The sequence below is a fragment of the Gossypium hirsutum genome, chromosome A10 (assembly GCF_007990345.1).
Source record: "Gossypium hirsutum isolate 1008001.06 chromosome A10, Gossypium_hirsutum_v2.1, whole genome shotgun sequence".
Taxonomy (NCBI): Eukaryota; Viridiplantae; Streptophyta; class Magnoliopsida; order Malvales; family Malvaceae; genus Gossypium; species Gossypium hirsutum.
This window is the reverse complement of record NC_053433.1, coordinates 98,845,019-98,865,845: the sequence shown is the minus strand read 5'-3', so window position 1 is coordinate 98,865,845 and position 20,827 is coordinate 98,845,019. Positions and strand designations below refer to the sequence as shown.

Genomic DNA, 20,827 nt, shown 5'->3' with positions numbered 1-20,827 from the left:
GAAAACTTATTAAACAATGGAAAAACAAACAAGAAACATATAACACTTAAAACAATATAAGTCCAAATCGACTTGTGAAATCATTTATTATTTGAAATACTCTTAAAACAAAAACATATTAAAAAGCTAATGAAGAGCCACTTACTTTCCAAGAAAAATTACTGGTAACCGGTAGAGTTTTAGTGAACAACAAATGTTGTCATCTATCCAACACAACTTGTGAAACAATAAAGATACCTACAAAATAGATTTACAAATTGAAAATAGATAAGACATATGGAGTGAATGAGAAGAAAGAAAGAAAAAAAGAGTTGGTGGAAAGGAGAAAAAGATGGGCGACACTGTTGGGCAAAACCAAAAATAAAAATACATTTAAACAACAATAAAAAAGAAAAAGAAAAAATAGAGTAAAACTCATATTGGGACAATATTGGCCAGTAAAAAAAAGATAAAAAATCATAATCCAATAAGATCATGACTCATATTAGTTCACATGGAATCCATTCAAACACCGTTAAGCTTTTGGGACATGTTTTTATAGGTTTCACATTGCATATTCAGTGAAAGGTGAAGGACCAAATGTGATATTAAACTGAATTCTTTTTGCTAGATGATTGCGTGGACCCAAAACGATCCTTGCGGGAGAACTCCTGTCGCTTGTGAATCGAGTGACCACACTTTTGTTTCCCAATACAAAAATCTTTGGAACATTCAGTGAACCGAAGACAAATGCCTTATGAAATTTGTTAGTGCAAAATCCAAAAAGATTTGAAAGCCAAGTTAAAGAATCTTGAGAATTTGTCCATATTGCATCTAAGAAAATTTGAAAGATAAGGTACAAAAGTTAATGTAATTTTAGAAATTTATTATAAATAATTTATTTATTAAGTTGCAATATTAGTTTTATACATTCAATTAAGATTATTCTTCCACAAAAACTTTCTTTAGTTACAAAATGATAACACGGGTTGAACACATTACAAAATCACTCACCAATGTTCTTTACAATAATAAATTTGAGTTTTCTGTTAATCCACGTCTCAAACAGAAATACCCCTCTTTAATATATAGACCTTTGTAGTAACATGGTCTGATTGAATCATTAGAATTTCATTAATATAAAACATCTTTAAGAAAAGTTAATTTTCTTGATCTTGCTTATTATTTCGACCCAAACAATCATGACTTTAAATATTTACACTTCGTATTTTTAAAATTTATTTTTTTACAATTAATCTATATTTTAAATTTAAAAATTCGTTTTCAAATTATATATATGCACTTGACATTTTAATTAAAAATTTAAATTTAAATTTTATAAATAAAATTATTGAAAAAAATAACCACAAACTTAAAAAAAATAGTTCATGAATAATAGAATATCTTGATTCTAAAATCCAAAATTCCAAGTTTTGTTTTGTTGGTGTAGGTGTGTTGCTACAATCATATACTATCAAATTGATTTGATATGAAAAATAAAATGTAGGTAATATGTTTTCCAGAATCACTTATTATATGGAATAAAATCTAGTGTCACATGCAAATATACAGAGCTTTAGTAGGAAGAGAGATATAGCAACTGGATTTGGTGGTTGAGACCGAACAGCTACATCAGTACTTTGGTTGTCACACTTTCATCAAGGCATCTGCTAATATACTTGGAAACTCCAGTTAAAATATTATTCTCTATAGTAATTGAAAACTAATTTCACCGGTTGCATGGCAAATTCTTAAATGAAATGAAAAAACACAGCATAACAAGGGATCGGAGGTTAAAACGGAACTATATAAAAAATGTCAGATTAGTGTTAAAATATATTTTTTTTAAAAATGCTTCAATCTTATTTCATAAGAATACAATTAAATATTTATAGTATCTCAATACTTAACTAATTCAAAATAGAAAAACAAACTATTCTACCAGCTTATAATTCTTTCTACACTCCCCTCAAGTTGGAGGTATAAAAATATTTTTTAACCCCAATTTGGAAATTAGATGACTGTGCTCCTGTGACCCCAAAGCTTTTGTCATAACATCTGCAAGTTGATCTGCAGTCGGCACATGTTCAGTAGCTATAAGCCCTTCTTGTATTTTTTCCCTTATAAAATGACAATCAATTTCTATGTGCTTAGTGTAACAGCCTAATTTTCAGTGGTGTCAGAACAGTGATTCGAGATCACTAAATCCGACAAATGAGTAGGAAATATTATTAATTTAGTGAGTATAAGTTAAATGTGAAGTTAGGAAAATTTTTGAAATAGTAAAATGTACAAAATATATATATATTAAAATAAATAGAATTGAAAACGAGGTATCGACACCTCAGGAATTTTAAATCGAGTCATAAATATTTTTATAAATATTTATGGAGTGTTAATAAGTTAGTATTAAAGTTTCGTCAAGAAATTTTAAAGTATTGATAGCTAATTGAACAAAAAGGACTAAATTGTATCAAATACAAAATTGTGGGAAATGATTAAATAGCTTAAATGATAAAAGAAAGAGGGTTTAAAAGGCAAATAGACCCAAGGTCTATTTGGGCTGGACGGCAAGAGCATGAAATCACCAAGAAAATAAAGGTAAAATTGCAAAATTGCAAAATTTGCTTAATAAAGTTAGGACTAAAGTGGAATTATCTAGATTTCTCCTTATTTTTCTGCATTCTCATCAGCAAAAACATCATGGAAGAGTTCCCTTAAGCTGGTTTTTCATATTTTTACTTCAAGTAAGTTCAATTCTTGATTATTTCTTGAATTTTTTGTGTTTTTGTGACTTTTACAACTAGGTTCATTTGTTGAATTCATTAGTTCTTGATTCTATGAAAGAAATTGAAAGTTTATATGAATATGTGCTGGAATTATATGATGATTTGACATAGAATTAGAGCTTTAAATTGTTTATATGCTGATTTTATTGAAAGAATTGAATAGAAAGTGAATGTTTGGGACCTAAATTGTAAAAGAGTTTGAAGTTAGAGTTTTATGTGGAAATTCTGAATTTCAATAGTTATGAAATAACTTATAATGTCTAGGAAAAGTATTAATTGAGAAAATTAGTTTAATTGAGGGGTTAATTAAGTAAGGACTGAATTGTATGAACTGTGAAATTTGGGGCAGAATGAAAATCAACATTTTGCACTATAACAGTTTTGGACAGCAGCAATAGTCTAAATTTGAAAAATCTCCAAAAAATTGTAGAAATCTAATTAGAGGATAAATAAAATATGAAATTAAAGCTTATTGAGTCTAGTTTCTTATAGAAGAAACGGTGTAAGCAATGGAATTGTAAATCATGAGATATAATAAGTTTTGTGAGACAATGTCAGAATGATTTCGGGTTCCTCTGTTCTGACTTTGGAAAATCATCAAAAATTGGATAAAAATAATTAAGGGATTAAATTTATATTTTTAAAAACCTTAAAGATTCTATTTTCAATAGAAATAAGCGAGAACATCATCCGAATCTCGTACAATGAGATAATTAATTCTTAGTGAAGAAGGGTCGGAACTGTCAGACAGCAGAACAGGGGCAACTTTAAAGAATAAACTGTACTTATTGGAAAAACCAAAAATTCTGAAAATTTTATGGTAATAAGATAAGTAAGTTTAGTTTCAGGTAAAATTAGCGGATCTTAATTTCGAGTTCTGTAGCTTAAGATATAAATAATTTAGTGACTATGATGCAAATGGACAGTTTTGAATATACATAAGTAAATAGTGAAATTATTGATAATGTTACTTGTTGCATGTTATATAAATTAAGGATGTGGAATGGAGAGGAGGAGGAGGAAAATATGTATGAATATTCAGCTAGCATGGGTAATTTGTATGTTTTAGGCTCATGGACTAAATTGAATAAAAGAAAATTTTATGGGCAATTTTGTAAAAAAATGTTAAAAGTGACCAATTTGCATGAAATGGATTATTTTATTATTTAAATTACAAAATTGAATGAAATTATTAATTTAGCTCAAGATCAGGGAAAAACATGTTTTAAGGATTAAATTGAAAAGTGTTGAAATTATGGAAAATTTTGACATTTTATAGAATTCATAGGTTGTTATCAATTTGTGTGAGAATAACGGCTGGAAATAAGGATTAAATTGCAATAATTTTATTTTATTTTAAACTAAGGATGAAATCGTCATTAATTAAAAGTTTAGGGGTAAAATGATAATTTTGTTTAGAGCATTAGTTGAATGTATTATAACATGAAATAAATGAAAACGACGATCAAATTTTTTTATAAAGATCCGGATGACTTGAATACGAGACTTGAACGTGGAAAAGAAAAGATATCGGATTAATGAAATATCTGATAAATGAATCGGTAACTCCGGTAATGCTTCGTAACTCTATTCCGGTGACGGATTCGGGTTAGGGGCGTTACATTTATTGGTATCAGAGTTAAGGTTTAGTCAGTTCTCGGACCGAACGTAGCATATGTGAAGTCTAGAAATACATGCCATTATATAACTTGTGATAAGATAATTTAATATCTTCCAGCTCTGATGAGATTTATTTTACTTAAAGATAGAGATACTTTCCCAACCGAGCTAATTACGATAATGTTGAAAGCGATACTTAAATATATGAGCAAAAGTAGATTATGATGAGTCGGAACTCATAAAGGTATGAATAAATGTTATATTTAAATTTATGTGTATAGTAAATAAAATTTTAAGGTAAGTATCAATATTGAATTAAATTTGTATGGATATATGTGATTGATGTGGAAATAGAATTTTGGATATATGTTATATTTGAAAATTTTATTGATTGGGAATGTGATGAAATTGATATGAATATGTGATTAATTGAAATGTGTATTGATTGGAAACTGGAAAGTGAATTGAATACCCTATTAACTGTACCGAACTGAGTCGGATATAGTTGGCATGCCATAGGATTTTGAGAAGGGATTTGGAGATGAGATTTGGATATGCTGATGTTTATATCCTTCGGATTTATCCGAAAAGGCACTTTGTGCTATTCTGGTGTGTTTTGGATGGATTATATTATTCTGGTGTGTTTGGGAGGATTATATGATACTGGTGTGTTTTGGTTGGACATTTTGGTGTGTTTGGATGGAATCTGTGTATCCACCAAAGTCCGAGTCTTGTTAATAGGGGTAAATATGAATATTAAGTGAAATTAAAATGAGAATTGAATTCCCTATTAACTTGTCGGACTAGTCGGATATAATTGGCATGCCATAGGAACTGGAAGTGTATGGGATTTGTCGGCTTTTCTAATTAGACACTTTATGTGTCATATTTCAGGCACCTTGTGTGTCGCAGCAGGCACCTCGTTTGTCGTTTCAGGCACTTATGTGTCGTATTCTGATCAGGTACCATGTACCGTTTTAGGCACAATGTGCCTTACTGGTGTGTTTGGTTGGATCCGTGTATCCGTCTGAGTCCGAGTTATGTTAATAGGGTTGAGTAAATGAAATAAGAAAATCGAATGAATTTGATCGATTAAACTATTGAAAGTGTGAAAAAGTGGAATTATGAAAAGAAATGTGAATTGTGAATTGAAATAGAGATATGAGATTGAAAGCTTGAACCAAAGGTTCATGAATTGATTAAAGATAATATAGATGATATATGATGCCATTTGATGAAAGACTATTGCCGAGATATGAAATTAAAGCATAATTAACACATATGACTTATATTGTTACATGTTTGATGTCTATTATTTATTATAGTATTTATAATTTGAATTATGGTAATACCACTGAGTACAAACATACTCAACGCATGATTGTATTACTATAATTCAAATTATTTATTATTAAATGTTAAATTTAAATTATGTATATGGTAAGAGAAGTATGAGTTAGTGATATTGAGATATTTGAAATGTTTTTATGATGAGAAGGAACTTAGAAATGTAAGAATAGAAGTTCATGATATGTATGTGACAATGTACGAAATGAGATAATCAAAAGTTGAGAAATGATGAAACGTGAATGAAATGAAAGTTTATATTGTGATAAACTTATCTATGTTTGTGTGGCATTCATATGATATTATGTGTCTGACTTGTTTGGTTAAGTAAATGCTATGAGTAAATTTACTCAAAATTCATGAAATGTATGTTTAAGTACACTAGTTTGAAATGGATAATTGAAAAGTTCATGTAATATAATCATGTGTGTTAATTTGCTTGAAGTGAATTATGTAATTGTGATGATATGATGTTGATGATAAACGCTAAGTTATATGTGTGTATTTATGAGAACTCAGTTAGAGGCTTAACGACCTCACCCTCTTACCAATGTAGTATTTTATAATGAAAATTTACAAAAAAAATGTTGAATAAGTTCACAAATGTGAAACTAATGAGTACAATAATGGAATAATTAATGATGCAGACGGAGTTGAAAATAGTTTGACAAGTGAATACAGTTTTGAAAAAAAAAATATCAGATTATTCTAAAGATCATTCAGATTACGTAATGTCATAGTTAAAGAAAAAGTTAACCTCGGCTAGTCGACTTATTCAGATACGATGTCTAAAGTATGTGTTTGCTAAAATTTTTCCCAAATTGGTTTTCGTTAGTGAATGGAATGATGCGAGGTTCATGATGACAGAATTAGTAAAAAAATGAAATGATAATTGAGTAGTAAAGATGTCTGTGTGTGATAGTTACAGTTGAAACGAATATGATCATCTTTTCTAGGTATTCTATATATTCTTTTATCCTTAGAGATATGTGTGTGGTTGTTCAGTCTCTAGTGGAGTTCTGATGTTTTGAGAATGCTGGTTAATTATGATGTTAGACGAAAGCCCTATTGGTTTGGTCGGTTTATGATCGTCATTTCTTCATCTTCTTGGAATTCTATTTTAATATGTTGGAAATGAAGTTAATGGTAAAAATTTATGTGAGACTATTCTTACGTTTCTACTGATTATGATTTTGTTTTATACATGCGAGAAATATATTATCTCTGTTATGATGGAAGTCTAGAGTCGGTAAGCAGTGTTTTTCTTCTAACTTTCTTTGAGAAATTATCAAGATCTTTATTATCTTCTTGTGAGTTAGATGTACTAGTGATTGCACGAGCGTTACATAATATCTTTGAGTTCATGTTCAAATGTCTATTTGTTAGCAAGTAAGCCGAACATTAAGAACATTTAGGATTATTGCAGTCAATGATAATACTAGTGTGTTATGAGATAGAATGACTATAGATTTTGAATTGGGATTGTCATTAACATCGGAAAGGAAAATGTTATTTAGTTTATGATTTTTCATTTGACAAAGAAAGATCTGTAGATCATTTCAGTAGGTACAGAGTTTTCATTTGACAGATCAGCTGAGTATATGTATCCCTAAGAGGGTAATTTAGAATTTTGACAGTATGTTCCAACATTGTGTTCTAGAGTTCAAAGGTGAACGGAAAAAGATATTTGAGGTTAAATCAAATTGTGATTCTGAGAAGTTAGTAAAGGTGTTTTATGAGTGTTGAAAGCAACTTCTTCTGGTAAGATTTTCGGGGACGAAAATCCCTAAAGGGGGGAGAGTTGTAACAGCCTAATTTTCAGTGGTGTTAGAACAGTGATTCGAGATCACTAAATCCGACAAATGAGTAGGAAATATTATTAATTTAGTGAGTATAAGTTAAATGTGAAGTTAAGAAAAATTTTGAAATAGTGAAATGTACAAATATATATATATTAAAATAATTAGAATTGAAAACGAGGTATCGACACCTCGGGAATTTTAAATCGAGCCATAAATATTTTTATAAATATTTATGAGGTGTTAATAAGTTAGTATTAAAGTTTCGTCAAGAAATTTTGAAGTATTGATAGCTAATTGAACAAAAAGGACTAAATTGTATCAAATGCAAAATTGTGGGAAATGATTAAATAGCTTAAATGATAAAAGAAAGAGGGTTTAAAAGGCAAATAGACCCAAGGTCTATTTGGGCTGGACGGCAAGAGCATGAAATTACCAAGCAAATAAGGGCAAAATTGGAAAATTACAAAATTTACTTAATAAAGCTAGGACTAAAGTGGAATTATCTAGATTTCTCTTTATTTTTCTGCATTCTCATCAGCAAAAACACCATGCAAGAGTTCCCTTAAGCTGGTTTTTCATATTTTTACTGCAAGTAAGTTCAATTCTTGATTATTTCTTGAATTTTTTGTGTTTTTGTGACTTTTACAACTAGGTCCATTTGTTGAATTCATTAGTTCTTGATTCTATGAAAGACATTGAAAGTTTATATGAATATGTGCTGGAATTATATGATGATTTGACATAAAATTAGATCTTTAAATTGTTTATATGCTGATTTTATTGAAAGAATTGAATAGAAAGTGAATGTTTGGGACCTAAATTGTAAAAGAGTTTGAAGTTAAAGTTTTATGTGGAAATTTTGAATTTCAATAGTTATGAAATAACTTATAATGTCTAGGAAAAGTATTAATTGAGAAAATTAGTTTAATTGAGGGGTTAATTAAGTAAGGACTGAATTGTATGAACTGTGAAATTTGGGGCAGAATGAAAATCAACATTTTGCACTAAAACAGTTTTGGACAGCAGCAATAGTCTAACTTTGAAAAATCTCCAAAAATTGTAGAAATATAATTGGAGGATAAATAAAATATGAAATTAAAGCTTATTGAGTCTAGTTTCTTATAGAAGAAACGGTGTAAGCAATGGAATTGTAAATCATGAGATATAATAAGTTTTGTGAGACAATGTCAGAATGATTTCGGGTTCCCTGTTCTGACTTTGGAAAATCATCAAAAATTGGAGAAAAATAATTAAGAGATTAAATTTATATTTTTAAAATCCTTAAATAGTCTATTTTCAATAGAAATAAGCAAGAACATCATTCGAATCTCGTAATATGAGATAATTAATTCTTAGTGAAGAAGGGTCGGAACTGTCAGACAGCAGAACAAGGGCAACTTTAAAGAATAAACTGTACTTATTGGCTAAACCAAAAATTCTGAAAATTTTATGGTAATAAGATAAGTAAGTCTAGTTTCATGGAAAATTAGCAGATCTTAATTTCAAATTCTGTAGCTTAAGATATAAATAATTTAGTGACTATGACGCAAATGGACAGTTTTGAATATACATAAGTAAATAGTGAAATTATTGATAATATTACTTGTTGCATGTTATATAAATTAAGGATGTGGAATGGAGAGAAGGAGGGGGAAAATATGTATGAATATTCAACTAGCATGGGTAATTTGTATGTTTTAGGCTCATGGACTAAATTGAATAAAAGAAAATTTTATGGGTAATTTTGTAAAAAAAATGTTAGACATGACCAATTTACATGAAATGGATTATTTTATTATTTAAATTATAAAATTGAATGAAATTATTAATTTAGCTCAAGATTAGAGAAAAACATGTTTTAAGGATTAAATTGAAAAGTGTTGAAATTATGAAAAATTCTGACATTTTATAGAATTCATAGGTTGTTATCAATTTGTGTTAGAGTAACGGCTGGAAATAAGGATTAAATTGCAATAATTTTATTTTATTTTAAACTAAGGATGAAATCGTCATTAATTAAAAGTTTAGGGGTAAAATGATAATTTTGTTTAGAGCATTAGTTGAATGTATTATAACATGAAATAAATGAAAACGACGATCAAATTTTTTTATAAAGATCTGGATGACTTGAATACGAGACTTGAACGTGGAAAAGAAAAGATATCGGATTAATGAAATATCTGATAAATGAATCGGTAACTCCGGTAATGCTCCGTAACTCTATTCCGGTGACGGATTCAGGTTAGGGGCGTTACACTTAGTCCTTTCATGATACACAGGATTCGCTGCTATTTGAAGAGCTGCTTTATTGTCACAGAACAGTTTCATTGGTTTACCTACACATATCTCCAGTTCCTTAAATAAACCTGAAAGCCAAACCAGTTCTGATGTTACTGCCGCCATACTTCTGTACTCGGCTTCTGCAGAGGATTTTGATACTGTGAATTGTTTCTTCGATTTCCAAGAAATGAGTGAGTCTCCTAAGTGTACACAAAAGCCAGAAACTGATCTTCTTGACATTGGACAAGAAGCCCAATCTGAATCACAATATGCTACCAACTGATGTTTGTTGTAAGCCTTCAAAAAAATTCCTAGCCCTGGCTCTTTCTTTATATACCTTACAACTCTTAACGCGGCTTCTATATGTGACTGTTTTGGACTTTGCATGAACTGACTAAGATGAGTAATAGCGAAGGTGATATCTGACCTTGTATGGGTCAAGTAGATTAGCCTTCCAATGAGTCTCTGATAAACTGTTTTATCTTCTAACAACTTGTCGTCTTGATGCTGTTGAACTATTTCATCAAACTCTGCTGTTGTTAGTTTCTGATTCTGTTCGAGTGGTGTAAGAGCAACTTTTGCTTTACTTAAACCAGTATCCTTGATAAGGTCTTGTGCATATTTCAGCTGATTTAACAAAATCCCCTCTTGAGACCTTAAAATCTCAATCCCAAGAAAGTACCGTAAATCTCCTAAATCTTTCATCTTGAAATTTTGATTCAGGACTCCTTTCAAGTCATTGATCATATCCATATCATTTCCAATAATAAGAAGATCATCAACATAGACTAGTATTATGACCATCTTGCCTTCTTTCTTTTTAACAAAAAGAGAGTCGTCAAACTTACTCTGCTCAAAACCAGCCAACATAAGAGCTTCAGTAAGCTTAGCATTCCATTGTCTGGATGCCTGCTTCAACCCATACAAAGATTTCTGCAGTCGACTTACCATATGCTCCCCCTGGCTGCGGAAACCCTCAGGCAACATCATAAAAACCTCTTCATGAAGGTCACCTTGGAGAAAAGCATTAGACACGTCTATTTGACAAAGAGACCAGTTGAGAGAAGCCGCAAGAGCCAAAATGGTTCGAACAGTGACCATTTTAGCAACAGAAGAAAAAGTGTCCAAGTAATCGATCCCTTCTTTCTGGTTGTAGCCCTTGGCAACCAACCGAGCTTTATATCTCTCTATTTCACCAGAGGCTCGAAGTTTGACCTTGTACACCCATTTACAACCAATAGGAACCTTCCCTAGAGGCAAAAGAACAACATTCCATGTATGATTAGATTCTAAGGCCCGAATTTCCTCTTGCATGGCCTGAACCCAGTGGGGAGAGTGGCGAGCCTTAAAATAAGAAAGAGGTTCAATAATATGGGAAAGGGAAGAAACAAAGGCCTGAGTTTTGAGAGATAAATGGGATAAAAATACAGAATTAGAAGAAGAAACACCTAGGGATGAAGGAGATTGATAGGGATGAATAAAATCTTTTAGCCAAGAAGGAGGCTTAAGAGTTCGACCAGACCGCCTAGGTTCAACAATAGGCAAAGTAGGAGAGACAAAAGGTGGAGATGTACTTACTGAAGTTGGAATAGGATGTGGTGAAGCGCTTGTTGGAGGAGTAGGAGTGGGAATAATTAAGAAATCTAAATTGAAATGTCAGGAGTAGGGGGAAACAGAACAGGAAATTCAAATGAAGAAGATTTAAAAGGAAAGACATCTCCAACAAAATGAACATTGCGACTAACAAAAAATTTTTGAGAGTCCAAACAAAACAAAATATAACCTTTCTTGGAAGGAGAATAACCCAGAAAAACTGAGGGAAGAGATCTGGAAAAAAATTTATCAGAATTATGGGGGTTAACTACAAAACAAAGGCACCCAAAAACACGAAAGTGAGAAAAATCAGGGGGCTTTTTATAAAGCAATTCAAATGGCGTTCACCAAGCTAAATCAGAAGAAGGGAGCCGATTAATGATGTAACAAGCAGCTAAAATGCAGTCACCCCAAAATTTAAGAGGAACATTTGATTGAAAACGTAAAGCACGAGCAATTTCGAGCAGATGCCTATGCTTTCGTTCAGCAATACCATTTTGCTGAGGTGTATCAATACAAGAACTTCGTTGAATAATGCCTAAAGACTCAAAGAAAGAAGAACATGAGGAGTTAAAAAATTCAGAACCATTATCACTCCTGACAGTTTGAATGACAGCAGAAAATTGAGTTTTGACCATGAGAAAAAATTGTTTGAGAGCTATCACAACATCATATTTAAGCTTCAGTAAGTACACCCAAGTCATGCGAGTATGATCATTGACAATGTTTAAAAAGAAACGATGGCCACAAGGGGTAGACACTCTATAAGGCCCCCAAACATCAAGATGTAATAAGCTAAAAGGAGTTGCTGCCCTAGAAACACTAGTTAGAAAAAGCAATTTAGATTGTCTAGCCATGGGACAAACAGAACAAGTAAAGTCTTTATTAATTGGAAAATTATGAAAAAAGACAAACGATGTAATTTGTTGACAGGCACATGACTGAGTCTAGCATGCCATAAGGAAATCAAATCAGCAATAGAAGTCATACAAGAAGTAGAAGTAGGGGATCTAACCAGGGTAGAAAAGGCTCAAAAAAATAAAGACCATTCAGATGCCTACCAATCCCCTTCATCCTGCCATTGGAGAGATCCTACAGGATGCAGAAATCAGGGTAAAAAATGACTGCACAATGCAAATCAAGGGCCAATTTAGAAATAGAAATCAAATTATGATTAAAGTGTGGTACACAAAGAACATTGGTAAGGGTGATATCAGCAGATAGTAACAAAGAACCAGAATGAGTTATAGTAGAGTGTTTACCATTCGGAAGCTGAACAAAATGGGCATTAGGAGGGTAAGCAACAGGCAAATTCAGAAACGTAGAATCAAAACATATATGATTAGTTGCACCAGTGTCCAAAATCCAAGAAAAATTATTATTAGCTGAAAAGGAGTACGAGAAGGGATACCTGCACAATTGACAGCAGGTGCAGGCACGGTTCGAGTTTTATTCAACAACTCCAAGAGCTCAGAATACTGTTGAGGAGCAAAGACAGGGGCACTCTGAGAATTGAGCAAGGAATCGTCGAATGAGACTGTAAGAGCAGCCGGAGAAGCCTTCTTACGGTTGAACTTGAAGTCAGGTGGTAACCCGATTAAACGGTAACAAGATTCCTTCTTATGCCCTTTCACTTTACAAAAATCACAGGTACCATTGAATTTTTTACGGTTGCCAGAAGCGGTAGAAAGCAAAGCGATAGGTTCGGAAGCATGAGGTAAAACAGAGGAAAGACTCTGTTGAGCTTCTTCTTGGACGATCATGGAATAAGCTCTATTTACCGAAGGTAAAGGCTGCATCAAGAGGATCTGACTACGAACGGCAGCATAGGTCTCATTGAGACCCATCAAGAATTGAAACAATCGTTGTTGATGAAGATGGCTTGAATTTTGCTGGGCGACCTCGCAATCACAAGTGAAAAAAGGGACGAGAGCAGTATATTCATCCCAAAGCAATTTCAATTGCGTGAAATAAGAAGAAACAGTAGCATCACCTTGAGTGAGATGTGCAATAGATTGATGAAGAAAGAAAATACGGGAACCGTCCACCTTGCTAAAGTGATCCTTGAGATCCGTCCAAACCGCAGCAGAATCAGAAGCAAATACAAGCCCCGTAGATAAATCTGGACTCATTGTGTTTAGAATCCAAGAAAGGACAAAAGCATTGCAGCGATCCCATTGAGCACGAAGAGAGTCCGGATACGTCGAACGGCGGCAATCACCATCAACGAACCCGAGCTTGTTCTTTGCGAGCAAGGCAATTCGAAGCAAACGACTCCAAACAGAATAGTTCTCAACACCGGTCAAACGATGAGAAATAAGAATGGTGCCCGGTGTATCCGACGGATGAAGGAACAAAGGATGATGAAAATCAATATCCACCATGAGTAAAAAAAGAGCAGAGAATCACGAAGAAAAAGAAATGATAATGAATCGAAAGAGAAAGGAAAAAAATTTAGAATTTGTGCCCTAAACAAATTAGGAACAAAGAGAACAGAAACGAGCCGAAGAAGAAAAAAATGTGGCCCAACTCCCCAGAGAAAAATTGGCTCACATGATACCATGTTAAAATATTTTTTTTAAAAATGCTTCAATCTTATTTCATAAGAATACAATTAAATATTTATAGTATCTCAATACTTAACTAATCCAAAACAGAAAAACAAACTATTCTACCAGCTTATAATTCTTTATACAATTAGTTCTTGATCTGATCTACTAATTCGACTCAAACAATCATAACTCTAAGTCTTTATACTTTGTATATTTAAAATTTAATTTTTTTATTTTTATTTTAAAAAATTTAATTCATCTATTTTTTGAATTTAAAAACCCGCTTTCAAATTATATGTATTCACTTGAATTTTAATTAAAAAGTTAACTATATTAACCATTTAAACTAATTAATAATATTAAAAAATATAAAAACATTAAAAATTAAATTATAATAATTAAATCTTAAATTTAAGTATATTAGATCGAAACTAAAAATTAATCAATTCTATAAAATAAAATAAAAAAACAAAAAAACATGATGGGTGTGTGTGCCATGTGTTAGCATGAGGAAGATGGACCTTCCTTTCATATATATATAAATCTTAAGCATGTTCTAGGGTTAAAATTGACATAAAATTAAAAAAAATTTGTTTGGTTTTGCACAACTGTCAAGAGGAGAAATGCGTGGTTAACTTAGAGTAAAAATTTGAAAATTAAAATATACTCTAAATAAAATTTTTAAAAAATAAATTGGTGATTGAATTGGTCAAACTATTAGTTTGTACCGTTAAATTAAAGTAATCATTAAAAAAGAATAAAAATAAAAAATATTTTAAAAATAAAAACTAGTTTAACTAGTTCGTATCAATTTGTGAATTACCCAGTCTGAAGTATTTCTTTGAATCGATGCTCCAGTTGGTTCCCGATTTGATTGGCAAGTCTGATTTAAACAATCATGACTCTAAGTCTTTACACTTCCTTCATTTGGAATTTAGTCATCCTACTTTTATTTTTAAAAATTTAATTCATCTACTTTTTAGATTTAAAAATTCGCTTTCAAATTATATATATTCATTTAACATTTTAATTGAAAAGTTAACTATATTAACTATTTGAACTAATTAACAATATTAAAAAGTAATATAAAAATTAAATTATATTAAAAATTAATGTATAAAGATTAAATATCAAATTTAAGCATATTAAAAGAACCAAAACTGAAAATTATTCATTTATAAAATGGAAAGAGAGAAGCATGACAAGTATATGCCGCGTATTAGCATGAGGAAGATTTTTTAGTACTATTATCACAAATATACAAGTTCGTTTGACAGAGAATGACCAAACGTGGCCATGCTGTCACGGTGGCTTGTAGTGAAATGTACCACGCTAGAAGATTTTTTAGTACTTCGGAATTTTGTGATAGGTTAAAGATAAAATTTAAAAATTAGTTAAAAGTTTTACATTAAAATGAATTAAATTAAATTTTTAATGAGGTAAATTTTAAATATGCATCAACTTTGATTTAATGTGAAATTATTTACTTGAATTTTAATTTTGTATAATTTTTCTACATAAATTTTGATTTGATCCAATACTTACAAATTAACATAATTATTGATATAACATCATTTGATGTTTTGCTGGGGATCGACCATTATAAACGACGAATAAGAAAAGTAGAGAAGATCGAACACAAGTATTTTATGTGAAAAATTCCTCCAAAGAAGATAAAATCACAGGCAAAAGAGGCTTCGACTTTTTACTAAATTAATAAACAAACGAGAATACAATACGGAAAAAAATAAACCTAAATGTACTAAATGTACAAACCCAAACGCCGAAAACAAAGCCCTAACTCGGGAATAAAATTCTCTCCATAGTTATCATAAAACTCTCAGCAAAACTCATATGTGACTACATCTTGTCGCCATCAAGAAAAGCAGAGAAGATCGAACACAAATATTTTATGTGGAAAACCCCTCCAAAGAAGATAAAATCACGGGCAAAAGAGGATTCGACTTTTCATTAAATTAGTAAACAAACGTGAATATAATATGAAGAAAACAAACCTAAATGTACAAATCCAAACCCTAAAAATAAAGCCATAATTCAAGAACAAAATTCTCTTCATAGTTACCACGAAACTCTCACCAAAACTCATATGCTACTACATCTTATAACCATTAAGAAAAGCCCTTATTGATTGGCATGTCTAAATCAGGGTTACAAAGGCCCTTTAAATGGGCTCAATATTAATAACCCTGAAGTATCAGAGTCTAATTAGGAGAAGAAGCTCGTTGAGCTATACAAAATGTGGCTGCATAACATCAGGAATCGGCATGACGTGCCAGCTCTCCTCGTCACAACGTCATCGCCACATCTATTGCCAAAAACCGTCACGGTGTCCTGACATCGAGGACCTCTTCGTCTCGATGTCGAGCATATTTTGGCCCTTATTCGGTTGCTTCATTGATTCTCGTCTAAGGTAACTGCAACATGTCCAATAAACGTGAGGCGCACCCCCACATATTTATATATTGCATATACAAATAATTACATTTATCAAATATACAAATAAATTGATGTATTTATTTATTCAAATGCATATGATTGAATCAAAATCAAAGTATTATGTATTCATTTGAACCACAATCAAAGTTTCATACGTATAATTGCACTACAAAATTCATGTATCAAATTGCAATTGAATCAAAACCCAATTTTTAACTTTTGAAAGAGACCAAAAATATTATTCTTATATGTAATAAAAAAACTGAAAAAAGATGAAATTAAAGTACTAATGTTTGAAAGGGATTAAAGTTGAATTTCTACCACAAAGTACGTCTGTTTGTACCTTGTGGACCCTTTAATCGGTTATTATGTGTATATAAAATTGGATTTAAAATAATAAAATGATTAAACGTTTTAAGCTTTTACATAATAAAATGTTTTAAGCTATATGGATAAGTACTAATGCTTTTGTAATTATTCCATCCTGTCCTGTAAGAAGAAAATTGTGTGTGTAATAATCCACGCTTCAAAATTATTGGAATCGGTTGGACTATCAAACGCCAAGACATTGAAAACTGAGTGCCATCATTGACATGATATCGTTTCCATATAGACCGTGCACCAAAAGGGAAACCATAGTACTGTAGTATTTCATGTTATTTGGATGATGGATATATGCCTTTGGATCTCTCATATAATTCATGCTGGAGGGGTCCTTACACATGTCGTAACCTCATGCGTTATTGTTGTTTATAAACTATGAGAGTTGGATATGTTAAAAGGAGATGATGCAGAACCGCTGGTTAAAGTGAAAGGTTAGGACCTACTTTTTTCGCACGAGTGATTATTGTCTATTCGAGGAATCCAATAGAAAAAGGTATCCACAGTGAACTCGACAACACTGCCTATTGTTTTGGATATGGTTCGCTCTTTGATATCGAACAAATAATTTTTCCCTCTAAAGGGTATTTGCGTCAGTCTGCATGCATGGCAAATGATCCTTTCCCTATATTATAAATTCTATGGAGGATCCGAACGAATTAATACATCATGAGCAAAGCAGCCATTTCAATGAGTAGAAGTGCATCAGAAAACAATGGCGCCGGTGATGAGACCGGAAGGAATAATCAATCTTCAAAGCTAAAGCTTTTCGGTTTCCCAGTTGCAGCAGCTCCTTGTGACAACAGGAGATTCGAGTGCCAATATTGTCACCGAGGATTTCCCAATTCTCAAGCTTTGGGTGGCCATCAGAACGCCCACAAAAGAGAGCGACGGGCAAAACTGGCCTCTTCCTTCACTGCTCATCATCATCAACGGTTTGTGACCACTGGCCATGTTATCACTGCGCATTCATTTCGATCAAGGCCGTCGCTTTATGCCAGATCAGGGTTCACAAACTTGAGCCCAAGTGATGAACATGCGGTTGTCTTCCGGGGTCCCTCACCATCGTGTACGCCTATAATTCTAAGGGGTCCTCGTCCTTTGCACGTTGTCGGGGCGCAACCCAGTGAGGGACCTTTCCTAGTAGTACAAACTGAAGTTGGCGTGGGGTCTACGTTGGATTCATTAGTAGCTGCGGATGTAAATGAAGAAGGTAACATCGATCTCCGTTTGCGGCTACCACCATCTGGTACTGCCTCCACATGATCCACCGCTCCCGGCCTAACTCAACAATCTATAATTGCAGTTGCGACCTGATCTTATGCTCCTTATGATTTTAGCTCTCTATCCTTCACATATGCATCCTAATAGACTATAATAATCTAATTATAAGCTTAAACTACTAAAATTACTAAACTATTAGTAAGTTTATATTTTAGTCACTAAATTTTAAAAAGTTATAATTTGATCATTAAACTAATTGATCATTCACCCATTAGGTTTCCAAAAGACATCAAATGCGGGATGGGTAAATTTACATTTTGATCATTGAACTACTAATAAGCTTACAATTCAGCCACTCAATCTTTGCACAATTACTCTCTAACCTATAATCCAAACAATATTAACAACTCAAGCCTCAAACCCTAACAAAGACTTTATCAACCCCATATCTCATCTCTGACCCAATCAACTCAACAACCCTTTATTTTTAACCCAATTATCATTTTCCATTTATCCAAAACTATAACCTAAGAAAATATACAATTAAGCTTAGCCCAAACCAGCAACCAAATATCACCATAAGCTTTTATCAAATTATATATATCACCATAAACGCAATAAAAGCAAACAAAAATACCAAAAAACAAAGCAAATAAAAAAAAAGAAGAAAGAAAGTATCCTCTTTCAACAAGCCCCAAATAGGACCTATAGAAGCAAAAAGGATAAAATTAAATCAGAGAAAAGAAAATCAAAATATCAAAAGAAAAAGGAGACTCAAATATATCAAATTCAGTCAAGAGTTAGTTAGAGAGTTCCAGGTGATAGAGACTTAATCAAAAAAGTCAAGGAGAAAGACTTGTTGAGAAGAAGAACATATCAGAGTTAGGCAACCATCTGACAAATGTGCATAGAGATCGGAGAGCTTCTCCATCAGGGCTTCGGATTTAAATCAACGAAGTTTCAGGCCATTTCAAGGAAAATTAAACCATAAAGTTGAAAGAGGAGGGAAAAAAACTCTAGTTCAGTGAGTTTATTTGCTAGAGGAGGAGGTCAAATGATGGTGAGATTATTGGAATACAATTGTGATGGAGGCCCGTAAAGCCCTAAAATTTTCAAATAGTTTGGTGACTAACTTGTAACTATTTTGACATTAGGTGATCAAATGGAGTGGGCTTCTGTATAGTTTACCATAAGATAAATAGTGAGTTAACAACCATCAAACATTCGTTAGTAACTTAGCGACTTAATGACTTAAATGATAACTTTCGAATAATTCAATTATCAATTTGTAACATTTTAAAATTGAGTAACTAAAGTGTAAACTTACTAATAAGACATAGTTTACTCTAGTTATAATAGAGCAAGATTATCTTTGGTTTTCGGTTGAATCGATTCAACATGACTATTCAACCATTTAGAAAAATTAAAATATATATATGTTAACTATAATTAAGAAAATTTTATAAAAAATTAAAAATTATATAAAAATATAGAAATTATGAGAAATTATATTTATAAAAATCAAAGCTGAAAAAATTAAAGTATAATGGAAAAAGCTATTTTTATTAAGACAAAAAATATGATTTTTAATTGTTTTTTTTTTAGTTTGAATCGATTATATTTTCGATTTTAGGTTCAACTGTTTGAAAAAAAAATAGAAATAAAAGAATATTTAAAAAGTCAACATTTTTTTAAAAAAATATTTACAAAAATCAAAGATGAAAATGAATCAAAAGGATATTTCTTTAAACAAAATCTTATTTTTAACAGTTGTCTAACTTTTATCTTAGAAACGATTTTCAATTAAATTCTCATCTAATTTAACACAAGCTGGAATCCTCAAAGTTGCAATCAATAGGTTAAAGTGCTTAAATGTTACATTTAATATTGGGTATTATCTAATTGGATGACCTGAGGAAACATAAACCAGATCCCTCTCCATAAAAAACCATCATCTTCTTTTTTGTTTTCTGATATTTCTGTAAAGCTTTGCCCATTTCAACATTAATGGCATGCATGTATTGGTGGTAAATGGAAGCTTGAAATGTTAGCAGGGGCCCTCTTGTAAACCTTTACTCGTTCCCAAGGAACCGCACCATGGATAAAAGCTTCCTGGTTTATCTCTTTGGACAGGGCCACTTTTGTTCATACATGTGCAAGGAATTCTGGAATAGAGTAAATACTAAAACTATATTAAAATTAATATAAGTAAATAACCGAACCGTTACCATCTGGCTCTTGTAGCTCAGTTGGTTAGAGCACCCGTTTAGTAAGCGGGAGGTCTTGAGTTCGACTCTCAACAAGAGCAAGTTGTAATTTATTTTCTCTTTTGGTGTCTGATACCTACTTTAGTTAAAGAAACTAAGTTCTTTAGGTTAATTCTATCAAATTTTCATCAAGGCTCTTGTAGCTCAGTTGGTTAGAGCACCCGTTTAGTAAGCGGGAGGTCTTGAGTTCGACTCTCAACAAGAGCAAGGTGCTTTTTATTCTCTTTTGAGTTCTGACATGTAATCTACTTTAGTCATGAAACTCATGGTTCTTTTAACAACTGTAGCTCAGTTGGTTAGAGCACTCGTTTAGTAAGCGGGAGGTCTTGAGTTCGACTCTCAACAAGAGCAAATAGTATTTTATCCTTCTCTGCAAACAGACACGTGATCTATTTTTGTTAGGCCTGCCATTCCACTGTGTGATTGCTTTAACTATAATTACATTAAATAAAAATTTATGCTTAAATTAAATTCATATATAATTTTAAAATTTATCTTTTTAATTTATAATTAAAATCTATAGTGTCTTTATAATA

At 31.8% G+C, this 20,827-nt stretch overlaps 2 protein-coding genes and 2 non-coding genes across 12 annotated transcripts; 3 read left to right on the top strand and 1 right to left on the bottom strand.

The window, feature by feature from the left end:
- Nucleotides 1-222: 222 nt before the first annotated feature.
- LOC107896636 (retrovirus-related Pol polyprotein from transposon RE2) lies at nucleotides 223-14,002 on the bottom strand. 9 transcript variants are annotated; one of them, XR_001683801.2, is made up of 4 exons: nucleotides 12,822-14,002; nucleotides 12,673-12,682; nucleotides 12,426-12,502; nucleotides 223-237 (listed from the first exon to the last, which is right to left on the bottom strand). XR_001683801.2 is itself a non-coding variant. In XM_041079090.1 (4 exons), the coding sequence occupies exons 3-4, from the start codon at nucleotides 12,457-12,459 to the stop codon at nucleotides 9,758-9,760; spliced, it is 1,344 nt and encodes a 447-aa protein (XP_040935024.1). In that variant the 5' UTR covers nucleotides 12,460-12,502; nucleotides 12,673-12,682; nucleotides 12,822-12,972; the 3' UTR covers nucleotides 9,685-9,757. The 9 variants fall into 9 exon arrangements, 6 of the variants coding, with proteins under 6 accessions (XP_016677333.2, XP_040935024.1, XP_040935025.1 ...); XR_001683799.2 differs by lacking the exon at nucleotides 223-237 and adding an exon at nucleotides 1,625-1,646; XR_001683798.2 differs by lacking the exon at nucleotides 223-237 and adding an exon at nucleotides 1,803-2,049.
- Nucleotides 14,003-17,478: 3,476 nt separating this feature from the next.
- On the top strand, nucleotides 17,479-19,254 carry LOC121208456 (uncharacterized). The gene has a single exon (XM_041079089.1). It carries the CDS (start codon nucleotides 17,491-17,493, stop codon nucleotides 18,064-18,066), a length of 576 nt encoding a protein of 191 aa, XP_040935023.1. The 5' UTR covers nucleotides 17,479-17,490; the 3' UTR covers nucleotides 18,067-19,254.
- Nucleotides 19,255-20,258: 1,004 nt separating this feature from the next.
- On the top strand, nucleotides 20,259-20,332 carry TRNAT-AGU (transfer RNA threonine (anticodon AGU)). The gene has a single exon. It is a non-coding gene; the product is annotated as a tRNA-Thr (tRNA).
- A 92-nt stretch (nucleotides 20,333-20,424) lies between these two features.
- On the top strand, nucleotides 20,425-20,498 carry TRNAT-AGU (transfer RNA threonine (anticodon AGU)). The gene has a single exon. It is a non-coding gene; the product is annotated as a tRNA-Thr (tRNA).
- The last annotated feature ends 329 nt before the right edge of the window (nucleotides 20,499-20,827 follow it).